General features: G+C 39.8%; 1 protein-coding gene across 2 annotated transcripts in view; it reads left to right on the forward strand.

The window, feature by feature from the left end:
* LOC129277301 (hemicentin-1-like) overlaps positions 1 to 15,925 on the forward strand; it is a 90,102-nt gene that overhangs the window by 41,657 nt on the left and 32,520 nt on the right. For both annotated transcript variants that reach the window (XM_064110780.1, XM_064110781.1), the window contains exons 22-37: positions 17 to 161; positions 646 to 773; positions 1,911 to 2,183; positions 2,763 to 3,035; positions 3,676 to 3,948; positions 5,086 to 5,382; positions 6,240 to 6,515; positions 7,360 to 7,632; positions 8,252 to 8,527; positions 9,354 to 9,638; positions 9,944 to 10,219; positions 10,539 to 11,096; positions 11,418 to 11,699; positions 13,257 to 13,544; positions 14,230 to 14,511; positions 15,214 to 15,361. In XM_064110780.1, the coding sequence (XP_063966850.1) occupies positions 17 to 161; positions 646 to 773; positions 1,911 to 2,183; positions 2,763 to 3,035; positions 3,676 to 3,948; positions 5,086 to 5,382; positions 6,240 to 6,515; positions 7,360 to 7,632; positions 8,252 to 8,527; positions 9,354 to 9,638; positions 9,944 to 10,219; positions 10,539 to 11,096; positions 11,418 to 11,699; positions 13,257 to 13,544; positions 14,230 to 14,511; positions 15,214 to 15,361 (4,333 nt within the window). The remainder of the gene's footprint in view (positions 1 to 16; positions 162 to 645; positions 774 to 1,910; positions 2,184 to 2,762; positions 3,036 to 3,675; positions 3,949 to 5,085; positions 5,383 to 6,239; positions 6,516 to 7,359; positions 7,633 to 8,251; positions 8,528 to 9,353; positions 9,639 to 9,943; positions 10,220 to 10,538; positions 11,097 to 11,417; positions 11,700 to 13,256; positions 13,545 to 14,229; positions 14,512 to 15,213; positions 15,362 to 15,925) is intronic.

Raw genomic sequence — 15,925 nt, forward strand, 5'->3', positions numbered from 1 at the left:
TTTATTTGATTTTCAGTGGCACCCATTTTGTTAGACAGTCCCGATGCTTACACCAGCCTGATCCGTAACCCTGTGACCCTCCAGTGTCTAGCTGCTGGTTTCCCGCCTCCTGAGGTCACATGGCTTAAGAATGGAGCACCGCTAGATCCAGAAGATATCAGGTTGGTCAAAAATGTGACAGTCTTTCTATCATGTTGGTAGGATCTCGTCTTAATTCAAGTTTTACCTGATAATTGATGAAATCCTTTCTCTTGACGTTCTAAAAAACGTGAATGTTGGAATTATAATTAATACTGAGTAATGTATTGTGACGAGGTGACATGGCAAAGCTATCTATTCTATGATTAAGAGAGCTACTTAACATACCAGTAAAAAAAAAACTTGAATGCATATTTACTAAAGAACATGGTCTTAGGTTGGCTTTAATCACATTTCACATCATTCACTGGCAAGTAAATTAACAGAACATGCATTCTTGTTGATTATAATAGTAGGCTATGTATATGTATAAAGTAGAAAAAACACCTATGTTTATCTTGGAGTAACTTCCAAAATGATGAGATGCTGACGAAGAAGAGGGATGCTTCATAATTTTAAGAATGTATCATGAAGAAATTAAACTCATTGTTTTCTACTCCTACCCAGGTACTATGTCACACCAAGCAACTCGCTTCTCATTGCATCGACTATAAGAGAAGATTCTGGAATCTATACCTGTAATGTAACAAATACTGCCGGGTATCAGTACAAACACATGGAGTTAACAGTTTATGGTAAGGAGTATTAGTTTATGAAGAGGATTACTGTTGTTCATCAATCATCATCAATATTCATTGTAGTAGAAGTAGTAGTTTTGATGGTGGTAGCCATCAATGATTTAAATGTCCATTTATTCTAGTATGCTGACCCCTGTCTTGATGGAGGTACTAGTATGGAAGAATGCATTAACAATGAAATCAGTGGAGCATTTCATGAAATACTAGTAAATTGTCAGTGATGTTCTGTGACAATTTTGCTCTAAGCCAATCAGATGCAAAGATTTTATTTCTTTTCTCTTTTTATGAGCTTATAAAAATAGTAAAAATCACTATGTTTCATGAAATGTTTTGCAGTTCTTCACCGAATGTGTACTGTATATTTGAATATTCAAATCCCTTCTTCAATGGAGATAACCAGTATAAACAATGCATGAACAATGAAACCAGAGGACAATTACTCACTTGAGTGTGTGTATTTCAATCTTATTCCAATCCCTCTTGTAATGGAGATACCTGTATGAAAACTATAATTATCACAATGCAGTCAGTGGTTTGATCAGTGTTGGCTTGTATTGGCCTGTATACTGAAGTTAGACCGTGGACTAACTCTGTGCTAAAAGTATGTGAAGCCAAAATGGCCAAAAAAAATTTTACATTGTATGTTTCTTATGTTTATTGTGCTCTTCCTTTATTCTTTAATGATGAAGACAATTATCTTATTTATCTTTTCCGGACAGTTACAGATCATTTGAGAGTCCAATTAGCTGATGATTGAACCTCTATCCTGTTATAGATTTATGTCACAATTGGCTGTCCATAGTTAAACTACAATTTTAGACCAGAGTTTAGATTAAACCCAACTTCAGAATTAGGACCACTTACTCTAATTTTAGTCCCTTCACAATGGAGATGCTAGAAAGGAGCAGACAAGGGAATAGAATTATATAAGACTGGGGAGTGAAAATTTGTTTACTCAAGTTTTATAATTCTAGTCTCTAAGTGCATATCAAGAGGCATGATTATATTTATGGCCCAAACATTTGAAATTGTACTTGGCACGAGTATCCCCCATTGTGTCTTTGTTTTACATCCGGAATGTTGGATATGCATTAAAAATAATCCTGTTAATTCATGTTTTCTCCTACTCAACAGTGCCTCCTACATCAATCACTGCTGGGGATACCAGCTACGATGTGACCCTCAACAACCCTGTCTCACTGCCGTGTGTAGTGGAGAGTTACCCGCCTCCTATGATCACATGGCTCAAGGATGGCCGAGTGATCCCTTATACCAACGCCCATTACCGCATCCAGGAATCGTCCCTTGACATCCCCATGGCTGTGGTGAGGGATTCCGGGGTCTACACCTGCATTGCGTCCAATATCGTTGGGAATATTTCTAGGAGTTATGAAATCAATGTTCAAGGTAAGTCTTGAAAGCCTTTACAGGGCAGGTCCACCCTGGGTGTAGTTTCTTAGAATTGAGATATGAATGATAAAAAAAGATGATGATGATGATGGTGATTATTATCATGTCGATGAATATGATTAGCATGTTATTGAAGAAGAAGATTATTATTGGTGGTAATGATGATCATGACAATGATTGTTATGATAATTTTGATGATGATGGCAATGACGATGATGATGGTGATGATGATGATGGCGACAACAACAATGATGATGATGATGATTACGATGATGATGATGATGACGATAATGATGCTGATGGTGGTGGTGGTGATGGTTGTGGCGGTAATGGTAGTGTGGTGATGGTACTGATGATGGTAGCAGTGGTAGTGGTGGTCATGATTAAGATGATGGTTACTGTGGTGTTGTTGATTTGTAACATCTTTCACTTCGTAAATAAATAGCCTATGACTTTACCTCACCATTCTCAATATTTGTTTTTTTTCTTTTGTGTCTGGTTTACCTGCCATAAAAAATATTAGAATTTGCATCGTCACAATACCTTGTTGATATCTGTTCATTTTATATGTTACAGTGCCACCATACATCAGTCCTGGTCCTGACACCATCACGGCCTACCTAGGTCAGAACGCGACCCTACCCTGTGACTCTATAGGAGTACCTTCACCTATGACCATGTGGGACAAGGGGGGTCTCCAGCTTAACTATGGTGATTCTCATTTCCATAAGCTTGAGGAAGGTTCCCTGATCATCAGCGATGTAAGAGAGCTGGATGCCGGTGTTTATTTCTGTTTGGTGGTCAATCAAGCAGGCTCGGACACCAGGAAGATCACACTCATTGTAAAGGGTATGTCAGTAAGCTCACTTGTGCTCTTATGGTGGATGATCGATCAATTAGCCTGTAGCTTTCTGTAACAGAGTGGTCTCAATAGAAATCCTATGGGGCTTATGGAATTCAGTTTAGTCATACGATCAGCTGGTGGAAAATATTCATATTTGTATTTATCTCATTATTCTACTGATTCAATTCATGATGTATTACTAGTTTATCTTAGTAATAATAGTGACAATTTAAAGTGCACGAACTATTCAAGGACAATATTGTTGCAATACATCAACAGCTTGATACAAATATACTACATTACTCTAAATAAAGGAAAGGTGATTGTTATAACTACTTTAAAAAACATTTTCTCAATATATTGACCTCACCCATTATATTTCCAGCTTAATATAGTAAGCACTGTGTCTTGCAGCTTGTATTTTGTAGTAATCTACCTTATTAATATCAAGTTTGTGTGTGATGAATTCAGAATCCATTCTGATTTGATTATACTTTCATTTCATACATGTACATTACATCAATTTGGCTATGTCAAATATGAGAATTAGTCTTTAACTCTTTTGCTTAATTGTACCACAATGTTTTGTCCTTGTGATTCCTTCCATTCTCTATGTATGATACCTTGGATTCGTTATTTCGATAGATCCTCCTCGCATCATCAATGAGCTGCCCGATGTGATGGAACAGATGATGAACACAGAGGTTAGGATAGCCTGCCAGGCCACCGGGACACCTAGACCTCGGATCCGTTGGTTCAAGGATGGACAACCGATAGAGCAACTCAGAGGCTACACCGTGCTTGGAGACAATACACTGCTGATCTCCAGTCTGCAACCGTATGATAATGGTCGATACGAGTGCATAGCAGAGAGTGATAGCGGGTTCGATTCTATTGATGTCTTCATCGATACGCAGGGTAAGTTTCCAGTGTTGATGGTCTGTATTGACTAAACAGGACCTGGGTTCTGTAGCACAAAGGTTAGCAATTAATCACGCGCTTAATTTTCATGATTAAGTGTACATTGTTCTCATTGCAATGATGGCTAATCTTTGTGTCACGGGCCCCTGGTCTTAAAAAGAGTTGCCGTTCATCTGGGGCCCATTTCATAAAACTTGTTTCTATAACAAATTTACAATAACAGTTGAAAGCTACTGAAATCCTTCAATCTGATTGGCTGATCGTAAATTTGTTATAGAAATTTTGCATTTATTAGGTATATGTAATATAGGTAATGTAAAGGATGTCCATATTGGAAACAGAAAGGAGCTCACTGATTTTTCAAGATAGTAAATCATCTATGGGTATACATCGCATTTGGAAAACTCTTTGAATGGACACATGCATTCTTGATGCTGGTTTTACGTGGCTTTCCATAGTTACATTTGATCAGATCAATCACAATCATTAGTTGGTTCAGGATCAATGTGGAACCCTGTCAACAACAGTTTTTCAATTCAATTCAATTCAAGCATTTATTTCCAAATTCATTAATTTTATTTTTTTATTTTATTTTATTTCATTTCCAGGTACACATACTCATAACAATAAGTTAAAAGAACACAATGAGAACAAAATTATATGTATATGTTTATACACGCACAAAGAAAATTTAAATAAAACAAAACAAAACAAAGGTGTCAACAGAACATAACCGGAACAAAGAGTGGTAATAGTAAAATAATAGTTGGCACATAATTATGACAATATAGTTGAAACAAATTAATGGAATTGAGGCATGTAAGAAAAAGTCATAAAAATGCTTGTTAAAATTTGCATACCCAAGAAATTTAATCGTTAGAATGTTTGTGGATTCATAGCCATCCAAAGCAGTGTATTGAAGCAAATATTGTGTGCTAACATTCCCCTCTTCTTTTTAAATTGATAGTAATTAGATATGTGATATGCTGCTAAATACTTAACAACAGATTTAAGTTGATTGAATGATAGAGTCAAGTTTGGACATAGTATTAATGGAATAATGCAATTTTTTATAGTTTAAAAGATCATATTCAGATAAAATCATTGTCGGATAATTATATATATTGTTTACAGTGAGACCTCATATCGCTGGTGAGAACACACCAGACGATCCTGTGATTGTTTTCACCGAGGAATACCAGAATGTCATCCTGGAGTGCAACGTGACGGACTCCCACCCTCCAGCCGAGGTCACATGGTACAAGAACGGTCAGGCCATACTGGACAGGTCAGATATCGGGATTCATTTTGATTTAGGTGATACGAGTCTGAGGTTGCCCTACCTTAGCCCTGAGGACGCTGGCCATTATCACTGTGAGGCGACCAATGGTCAAGGGTCCAGCCGACGCCACTTCTCCTTGGAAGTCCATGGTAAGACATTGAAGGGCAAGTTTACCCTGAAAGATAAGTTGGTTTTAATCAAAGAAGAAAATTTTTAGAAAAATAATAGTGAAGGTTTGATGAAAATCCATCAAAGAATGAGAGAGTCAGGAATTTTAATTTAATTTTTGAATGAAAAGTTTTTGATTCGTTTTGGAGCTGTTCCCCCATCTATCATATCATGTCATATGAATTCCATAAATTATATTCTTTAATGGAAAAGGATGAATAAAAAATTTTCCTTAGAATTTTGTATGAACTGATGATTTTTCCAGAGCATAAATAAAATCATTGTAATTTTTTTGAGAAAATAACAATTTTGAAAATTCATATCACACGACATATAAAGGAGTTGCTAGTCTGTGACGTTGGAAAAACAAAACCTTCATCAATATTTTTATTTGATTTTTCTGCTTTTATTAAAACCAACCTAATTGTCAAGGTGAACTTCCCCTTAAAATTTTCAGTAGATTGATTATTGATTATTCAAATTGATTATTCAAATGTAGGCCGGCTAGAAACGTAAGATTTAGAATGTACATGTATGATATCATCGTCAAGGCTCTCTGCCTCACCTCTTTTTTATTCATTGCTCTTCATTCTGCTCTAAACATATGATGGAATAAGTAGGAATAAGTGACTACATTTCCCATCGCATCATTATTTCTTTATAAATATCATGTAAGTGATGATCCTTGATACTGCCGGTAATAGCTTGATTTGCATATAATGTCGGTAACAACTAAATCGTGGACACCCTTCTTAATATTTAATCTATTATCATAAAGATATTTTGAAATGATTTTTAAATGATATGGTAATGACTGTGCTTGTTTCACCAAACACAGTTGCCCCTTTGATCAGGAATCGACGAGAGGAGATACTTACAGTCCAAGTTGGTCATAGTATTGCAATTCGCTGTGAAGCCAGCGGTGTTCCAGATGCCAGGATTGTGTGGATGTTCGGTAATATCCCAATCTCCAGTCAGAACAGTCGCTACCAAATCTCTGTCAATGGCTCTCTGCATCTGAGAGAAGTACAGGTCATTGACTCGGGTGTGTTCACTTGCATAGCAAAGAACTCGGCTGGAAACGATTCTAGAGTGGTTACTGTGAACGTGATTGGTAAGTAACATGTTGATATGGTTTTTTACATTGAATTTGGGTGTGTTCCCACTTAGGCCTAAAAAAAAATTAACCAAAGGGAAAAAGAACGGGTCGGTCAGTCTTTCTTGTATTTTTTATTATTTCTTATTCTATTTTGTGGGGGAGGGGGCCTAAACGTACGGTCGTACGTACTCAAATGATACACGTCAAATGAAGATGTAGGGTTCTTGCAAGACACTCAAGTCGTCTGCTCAGGTTATGTTCAATGATATTACATGGATGGTGTTCCACTATGTCATTCAAGAGATATAGGCAAAATAATGAAAATGAGGGTCAGTTGGTACATTTTTAGGGGCGTGGGGGTCAAATTTGATTTGAAAAATAAAAGTTGGCAGGTTGACTTGGGTTGGTCAGGTTTATATGCCAAACAATTTTTTTTTCTTTCTTTACTATCATTGTAACCTTATTTGGTGATGCTTTCAGATTCTAAATCTGAATCTTCACTATGTTGCTTGTACATAGTCTTCCTTAGGGTTTTGTATGTTCAGATGCATTATGAAATTTGGTATAAAGTAAATGCTGTTATGTTTATGCATGGTGCATGTAATTCTTATTGAATTTCATATGTATATCATTTAGCTAGGAAGTTAATTGTTAACTTTTTAAAATAGAACCGGAACCTAAATACAGCTGCCAATGACTCCAATCTAGGCTTAGGAATTTTTTTTTAAGTGTGAATAAGTTTTTAAATGATCATATGCATGAATACAATCCTTTCCTTTCTTGTTTCCATATTCAGTGCCACCATCTATCAATAATGGGCCTTACTTTTTTGCATTTCCTTTCTTGTTTTGCTATTTAGTGCCACCATCTATCAATGATGGGCCGTCGGACATTGTCCGTACACTCTCCAGCTCTGTCATCCTACCTTGTGAGTCAGCTGGAGTCCCGTTCCCTGAGATCACCTGGTATAAGAACGGAGCTCCTCTTAATCTCTCCAACCCCAACCTGGAGCAGCTGTTCTCCGGCTCCCTCAGGATCCGCAGTGTGGAGGAGCTGGACTCCGGACACTATCGATGCGTCGCCGTCAACCAGGCTGGCCATGATCATAAGACCCTCACGCTATGGATCCACAGTAAGTCAGGGGAACATCTTGTGATTGTTGTTGTTTATCCACATTTGCCACTCTCCACCCAGGTGTAGTAAATGGGAATCCAATAGGAAGAATAGGAGCACCTAGTCTTTCAATTAAACCCGAGGTAATAGTCACATAATCGTGTTAAGAAGGGCATGCTGGGAGAACAGTTTGGCAGCCTTTGGCAATGCGTCAATCCACTCTTCACGAAGGTGCTAAATGAGTACCCGGTAGGATGTGAAAGTCATTGTAGCTCCTCCGGTATTGTGTGCACCTCGATGGAGACTGGCTCAAATACTCCCCAGGGAGTGGAGCATGTTCACACATTGTGTGCAGGAACAGCCGATTGAATCCGATGACTGGGTGCCACTCTCCACCCAGGTTGTAAATGGGTACCTGGTAGGATGTGAAAGTCCTTGTAGCTCATCCGGTATGGTGACTTGCTCGAATACTCCCCAGGGAGTGGAGCATGCTATACAATGTGTGTATGAATAACTGATTGAATCCGATGAATAAGGTAATAATAAATCTGTAAGCGCTTAGATACGTTAAGTGTGTATCTTGAATGCATTATAGATAACCAGATTATTACTTGCACTCTCTCTCTCTCTCTCCATAGCACCCCCATCCATTCAGCCTGATGCCTCAGGAAATGTTTCGACCGGTGTGGACGAGAACGTCATCATCCCGTGCAACATCAGCGGCAGTCCCAAGCCACAGTACCGCTGGCTGAAGAACAACCGGGAAGTCCCCATGAACTACGGCAAGATGGAGCTCCTGGAAGACGGCTCCTTGATGATCAGGGATGTGGAGTCTATCGATCGGGGTTCCTACACCTGTGAAGCCACCAATGCTGTTGGCGTCCTGAGTAGGGAGGTTAGGCTTGATGTTTCAGGTAAGAAAAAGAGGTTTTCTTTCCTCTACCGCCTCAGTTTCTCCCTAAGAAGAAAAGCGTGATTTTGAATCACTTTTTGTTTCTGATTCTAATTTTGCGATATAAAAATACAAAAGCAGATATTGTACCACGCAGCTTGATAATTAGCCACATTTTGAAATAACTTATCAATCATTTGTAGGATTTCTCCATCAGTATTTAAAGCGATGCAATGTCCAATCAGTCCTATGTCTTGCAAAACCACTAGTTCTCACTTCACACACTTTTATCTATATCCTGCAAGGATTGCATAATTCACACTTATAACATTAGTGTAAATACAAACTAACATCACTATGCATAAGTCATGCCCAGTTGAAGTACACCTTCAAATGATGTTTTCATGGTGGTATGGACCGGTTCATGTTGCACCATACGGGAAGTCCTAGAAAGGACTAAGAAAAGGTAGATTAAGTGAAATGCATAAGCGAGAAAGTGTAGGTCAGAAAGTAGATTATTCTTGTCATATTGGAGTGCAGCCCTTAAAAGGACTCTCAAAGTTTATGATATGTATTTGAAGAAGAGATTGAAAGATGAAGATGATGCTTTCTTTCGGTGACAAGGCATATGCTCCTGCAACATTTGCTCCGGTCAGAGGGCATAGGGTTAGAATCAGGATTTTAATAGAGCTTTTGGTTCAGAGTAATGTCAAGATTTGGATAACGGTTTCGTTAGTTTTGAAGATAAGGTTTAATGTTTGGCTTCACGTGCAAATTTTCCATCGGAGCAATTGTCGCCGGAGCAAATGTCATGGAACCTTTCTTTTCTTTTTCTCTTTTTCACACAGTTGCTCCTAAGATCCCAGGCTCAAAGACACCTGTCGAGTACCCGGTGGGCCAGTATGATTCCATTGAACTCCAGTGCATGGTCACCGATGCCTTTCCACCCCCGATCATCACTTGGTACAAAGGAGACATGATGTTGACCGGACTTGAAGAAGCTGTCACCATCAAGGATCAGGGGATCACCCTCGAGATCGGGTCCGTCAACATAGCCAATGCCGGAGAGTACTACTGTACGGCCACCAATGATGCCGGGACTGCTTCCATGCAATGGACAATCGATGTGCAGGGTGAGAATATCCTCAATGTCTCCTAAAGGTGGCTATGAAGGGAGAATGGTAGAGGTTGATGGAAAAGCTTCATGGAACACCATGAAATGAAGGAATGCATGGGAATATATCTTGGGAACACAAGTGGTGGAATTCAGCCCCCTGTCCATGTAAACTATATCTGTATACGTATAATTATTCAGTGTCGTTGATTATAATTTGATTATGCTTCTTTAGGCGTATAAAAGTTTGTACAGAGGAACCTTCTTGTGTGTACAAAAATAATGTACTAACTGGGCAACTATTCATTGGCTACCTTGTTGCAGTTACGCCCAGTATCCTCAACGGCCAGGACGAGTATCTGACCACAACCCAGGATGTTGATATCACCCTCTACTGTGAGGTGGAAGGTAACCCACAACCCACGGTTACCTGGGAGAGAGACAACAAACCTTTGGAGGTCCTTGAAGATCACTACATGATTGGGGAGGATGGATCGCTGAGAATCGTGGCTCCCCAACACACGGACAGCGGGGGCTACGTTTGCGTGGCGACCAACAACGTTGGATATGCCATCAAGAACTTTCACCTTGTTGTCAAGAGTGAGTATGGTTGTTTTTGACATTACGAGTAGAAAAATGATATCAATGGAATCCACTCCTTTGCAATCCGTTAATGTGAGACTGTTGCTGCAACAACTGAATTTGATGGTCTCAATGATCTTTTCTATCTGTAAGATGATGTGTTGGGTTGTAGTCAAGGCCGGTACTTCGGAGTCATGTGGCAGCTGGAGAAAACCTCCCGTAGACTTTGAACACATGACTCGGGCTGCGGCCAAGGCCGGCAAAATTTGCCCTCAAGGCCTGTCTCGACCACATCCCTAATGATGTCTTAAATTCTCTATTTCGTTCACCATTTCAGTTCCTCCCAATATCAGCACTCAGCAAGAGGTAGTGACTATAGGACCTCATCAGTCAGTGACTCTGAGGTGCCGAGCTACGGGATTCCCTGGACCAACCATCAGCTGGAGAAAGGACAACATACCAATCCTTTTCAGCACCCAGTCCTTCAGCATCAGCAGCGATGGGGGAAGCCTGACCATCAATAGCACTCGAGAGGGCGACAGTGGCATATACTCCTGCGTCGCCAACAATGAGGTAGGCGAACGGTCTTTGGACATCTTACTGAAGGTGCAGGAACCACCCAGCATTCTAAGAGCACCACATAAGACGGGTCCTCTGCACGTCCAGCTGGTGGAAGGAGATGACATTGAACTGCATTGCCCGACCACCGGGACCCCCACACCGAGGGTGGCCTGGTTCAGAGACAACCGCATTCTCTCTCCTCCAGATTATAAGATCAGGAATGATGGAACCTTGGTAATTCCTGGAGCTATGCCTTTTGATGCTGGTGTGTATACATGCAGGGCAGTGAATGTAGCTGGGAACACCAGTTTAACAATCAACGTTACTGTGATGGGTGAGTCGACATCGGTGTATATACTAACCATTCTCTTCATATATCTTTTCATATAAAGGCAAACAGTACTGATGATACAAATACATAGATGTACTTAACAACAAGTTTGAACTGTGAAATAAAAAGTAAGGTAGATTGGTTCAAACCAATGTATCTATTTCATTTTCACAAAAGTTAGTGATCAAACCTTTACAATAGAACTTTTACATTAGGTCCATCATACTGTATGATCGTACTTAGTATAGTATGTGGTTGAAATCTTTGTGAGAAGCAATTCTTGATGTTCTTGAAATTTTTGGATTCCTATTCTCTTGATGGCAGTTCCCCCAGTCATCGTTGATGCCTACAGACCGATAGACATCGTGGTCATCCTCAACAATCCTGCTCGGCTGTACTGCACCATTGACATCTCCATCCCCATGGCAACCATCATCTGGCAGAAGGACGGCATCCCTCTCCGGGAGGATGCTAACATCCGAATCTCTCCCAATGGTCAGATCCTAGAGATCAGTCAGGTCCAGGTCAACAACGAGGGAAGGTACACCTGCATTGCTACCAACAATGCCGGAAACTCCACCAAGTTCTTTGGCCTTACTGTTCATGGTAAGTATCGTCCAGAAAAATTATTTCAGCTTGCAGTATTGATTAATTAATGTTTTTTTCAAGGGGACCCCATTCAACAAAAATTGCTCTTCAAAAAGTCTCTGTTAGGCAATTCCATAAAATATGTACATCCTTCCCCATATTTCTGGGACCTTCATGAAATTTTCTGTCTCTAATTTCTGGTTCTTTTGACAGTCTGTAAAGCTCTCAAATGATCATGACTTGGTCAGTTTATGAAGTGAAGTAAAACTTGAGAAAAATGGGGGTCGGATGTACTAAAAGGTTGATTATTTTACGGAATTGCCCTGTTTTGAAAATGTATTTCTTAATGTGTTTGAAGGTATATATATGTGTATAACTGTGGAGCGTTGTGGCCCAGTGGATTAGTCTCCGGACTTTGAAACAGAGGGTCGTGGGTTCGAATCCCAGCCATGGCGTAATTTCCTTCGGCAAGAATATTATCCACATTGTGCTGCACTCAACCCAGTTGAGGTGAATGGGTACCTGGCAGGAATTTATTCCTTGAAATGCGTGTGAGCTGTAAACTTAGTAATTACGGCTGCCAAGCTACAGCTGGGGTAATAATATCCAAGTCCTTTGGAAGCGCATAGAGACATTATTCATAATTGTGATATGCGCTATACAAGAACTGTGTATTATTATTATTATTTAACTGCATCAGCCTTACAATCTTAAAATGTTCAAGTGCGACTTTAACCCTAAAAAGACTGGGCTATGTCAACTTGTAAAAAGATTAAGGGCTGATTCAGCCTGCCCCCCCCCCCCCTTGTGATCTTTTGGGTCTGCATGCACTTACAAAATGTTGCATAATTTTGAACCGTATATCCGGGGGTCGCAATTTCGGTCTGAAAAATTACGGGAGACTTGAAAGTGATTGTCAGCGAGTGACATGGTAAAAAATGAGCTGATTTATCACAAAAAATGTTGAGGGGTCCTGAATCAGCCCCCCCCCCCGTCTTATTAGGGTTTAAGGCAACACAAATGTATGTGTTTTAGGAAAGAAAAAAATTTATTTATACATATAGTGTGATTGTTTATTCAAAAGCTATATTTGTGGACCATCAGTTCTCACTATCGACAATAACCAAAAATTGCCGGATGTAGCTTAGGCTGTTAACTTGTGTGACTCAGTAACTACTGGTAGCTTGAAGGATAGAATATACAGCACGAGGGATAACACAAGTAGCAGGTTTTTACGATGACTCCTCCTCAATATGTAAGAAGACATTGAAAACATTGTGCGAAAGCGGATGCAACTAACGCTAGCTACAGTGACTAATGCTAGCGGTGGCTAACGCTAGCTAATGTATGGTATAAGTAGATTGGACGTTGTTGGGTCATACATCATTGTATAAGAAGTAGAATTTCTTGTTTAGTGCACTCAGTGAATGGCAAATTCACGCCATGCGCTACGTCTGGAAACTTTTGGTTTTTATGGACAGCGAGAATTAAACATCTTTCCTACCACAGTTTGCTAGTTACGTGTAGATTCTGGTGATGAATTTCTCATTCATGCTTTCTTCATTCTATGATCAGTTCCTCCCAACTTCCCTGACGGTAGTCCTTTGGGACCCACCTTGATGAGCATCAACGAAAAGGACTCCACCCAGCTTAGTTGCCATGCCAGCGGCGACCCCCCTCCCACCATCAGATGGTACAAAGACGGGCGTCTGGTGACCCACAACGAACCGGGAGTGGCAGTGCTGAGCTCCGGGGAGGTTCTCAGGATCAATCGAGTGAATAGGATCCATGCAGGGGAGTTCACCTGTGTGGCGAGCAGCATCGTGGGGAATATCTCCAAGAGTTACGTGTTGAATGTTAGAGGTAAGCTAGAGCAGCAAGTAAATGTCATGGTTTATCGGATGAATATCTGGACTCATTGTGTTTTCTGCTACCGTATGATGATGATGATGATGATGGGGGTGGTGGTGGTGGTGGTGATGATGAGGAGGATGAGGTTGATGATGATGATGATGGTGATGGTGATGATGATGAGGAGGAGGAGGAGGAGGATGGTGATTATGATGGTGATGATGATGATGGTGGTGGTGGTGGTGGTGGTGGTGGTGCTGCTGCTGCTGATAATGATGATGATAATGAGAATGATGAAAATGATGATAATGATGATGGAGATGATGATGATGATGATAATGATGATGATTACAGGGATGCCAGAGTTCCGGCTATATCCGGATTTCCTCCTTTTTCATGTGTTGAACCTTAAGTTCTGTCACAGTCACCGGCCTGGCACAGCAGTTCAGAGAGCACCGCATGTGATATGCAACCCTGGGACCATTTGCTACTGGTATCCCTGTGATAATCATTATTTTACTTATATCCATATTATCATGATGACTCTTACTAAAGGCAACAGATTCTCATTTAGTCCTTTTCCTTGTCTTGCTATCCCATCCTTTTAATTTTTTTGTAGTGATTTGTGTTTTAAAGTTGATGAAAATGAAGGAATAAATAAATAAAAAAAGTGAATTCTTCATTCGTATTATTGCAGTGAGCCCTGAAATCGAAGGGGCAGAATTCCCTCACAACGTGTCAGTCATCAATAACATGGGAATAGAGCTTAGCTGTCCAACGGTGGCCATTCCAGTCCCCGAGATCGTCTGGTATAAGGACGGACATCGTCTTCACCCCTTCCAGAGCGGTGTACTCATCTCTCCCGATGGAACCACGCTAAGAATCCCCAATGCTCAGCTCCACGATGAGGGCATGTACCAGTGCGTAGCAACCAACATCGCAGGAGATCAGACTAAACTCTTCAACTTATTTATTGACGGTTAGTTGGTTTGTAGTTCTTCTTCTAAACTGACAAAGCTTCGGCCATGTTATGTGGTTCATTGTTAATAGATATTCCAGGCAATTTTTTTTATAAGAAGGTTGAAGCTCGTCGATAACAAATTCTTAATTCTGTGACAAGTTTCCTCTTCACTCATTACCTTGCAGGATTTCAGTAGCTTTTTACAGTAGCTTATAACTTGCCATTAAATTGACCCAGTGTAAAGAAGAAGTCGTACCCTTTATACAGTATGATGGAATTTTTTTCATTCCATTGGAAAACAGAAACATTTTTGCAGTTGTTGAATCCCGAGGTGCATAAATAGATTGAAATAAAAATGTGTAAAGAATTTCAAATATCCGATTTATAAGCTCTGAGAAAAGGAAATGATTATGAATGATACATCAATGAGGGCTCCTTTTTTCAGAATGAATGAGTGGGAGGGGAGAGCGCAGTATAGTGAGCTGTTTTGTTGTTGATTAATTGACTGGAGGTCTCTAACAATATCAGCAGGGCCCTGTTGCATAAAAGTTACCATTATGGCAACTTGCATGGAATCCTCCATTCTGATTGGCTGTTGATCAGCGTTACCATGGTAGTTACCATTGGTTGGCTGAGTTACCATAATAGTAACTTTTATGCAATGGGGCCCAGATACAATATTCTCTTTCGATCATCTCTTATTGTCTCTCTTTCTTCCAGTTCCACCTGTAATACTATCAAGGGAGCCTAACCAAATTGCCGTCATAGCAGGCGGCTCTGCAACCATTGACTGCGAGAGCTATGGTGTCCCCAAACCAACGGTGACATGGACAAAGAATAATGCCTTCATATCACCGGCTAGCATAAGGTAAGTTGTTTATGGAATCTATCTATCTTGGTTATTTATTGAACTTCTCCTAATTTGCAGAATTATGGACCCTTTGATTTGTTTGATTCGTATCTTCTTCAATTGATTGAAAACTTGTCAAAGAAGATTTTATTAATACGATTTTAGGAAATCTGATTTTATATGTGCAAAATTGCATTTAAGTATGTGGCTTTTCATCCCCCTCCCGATTTTGATCAACTTTATGAATATCGCATTGTTTTCATTTTTCGTGAAGAATTCTTTAGTTTTGGATAATGAATTTATAGATCCATCACAAGTAAATTGGCCCTATATCTCACCTTTCTTCTGTACGTGTATAAACCATTGAATATTGGATTCTTCAACCTACATGTTCTTATTTTTGTCTTTGTATCTAGCGCTTAGAAACAATGTGTATTAAGCACTTTATAAATGTTGTTTAGTATTATTTATTATTATTATTGACTGCTTCTAGCATCGATAGAGTGATGGTGGCAGGGTGAAACTGATAAATTTTAAGATTAATTCTTTACACGCTGAATTAATTTTAGGGGAATAATAATG

The sequence above is a fragment of the Lytechinus pictus genome, chromosome 15, assembly GCF_037042905.1.
Source record: "Lytechinus pictus isolate F3 Inbred chromosome 15, Lp3.0, whole genome shotgun sequence".
Lineage (NCBI taxonomy): Eukaryota > Metazoa > Echinodermata > Echinoidea > Temnopleuroida > Toxopneustidae > Lytechinus > Lytechinus pictus.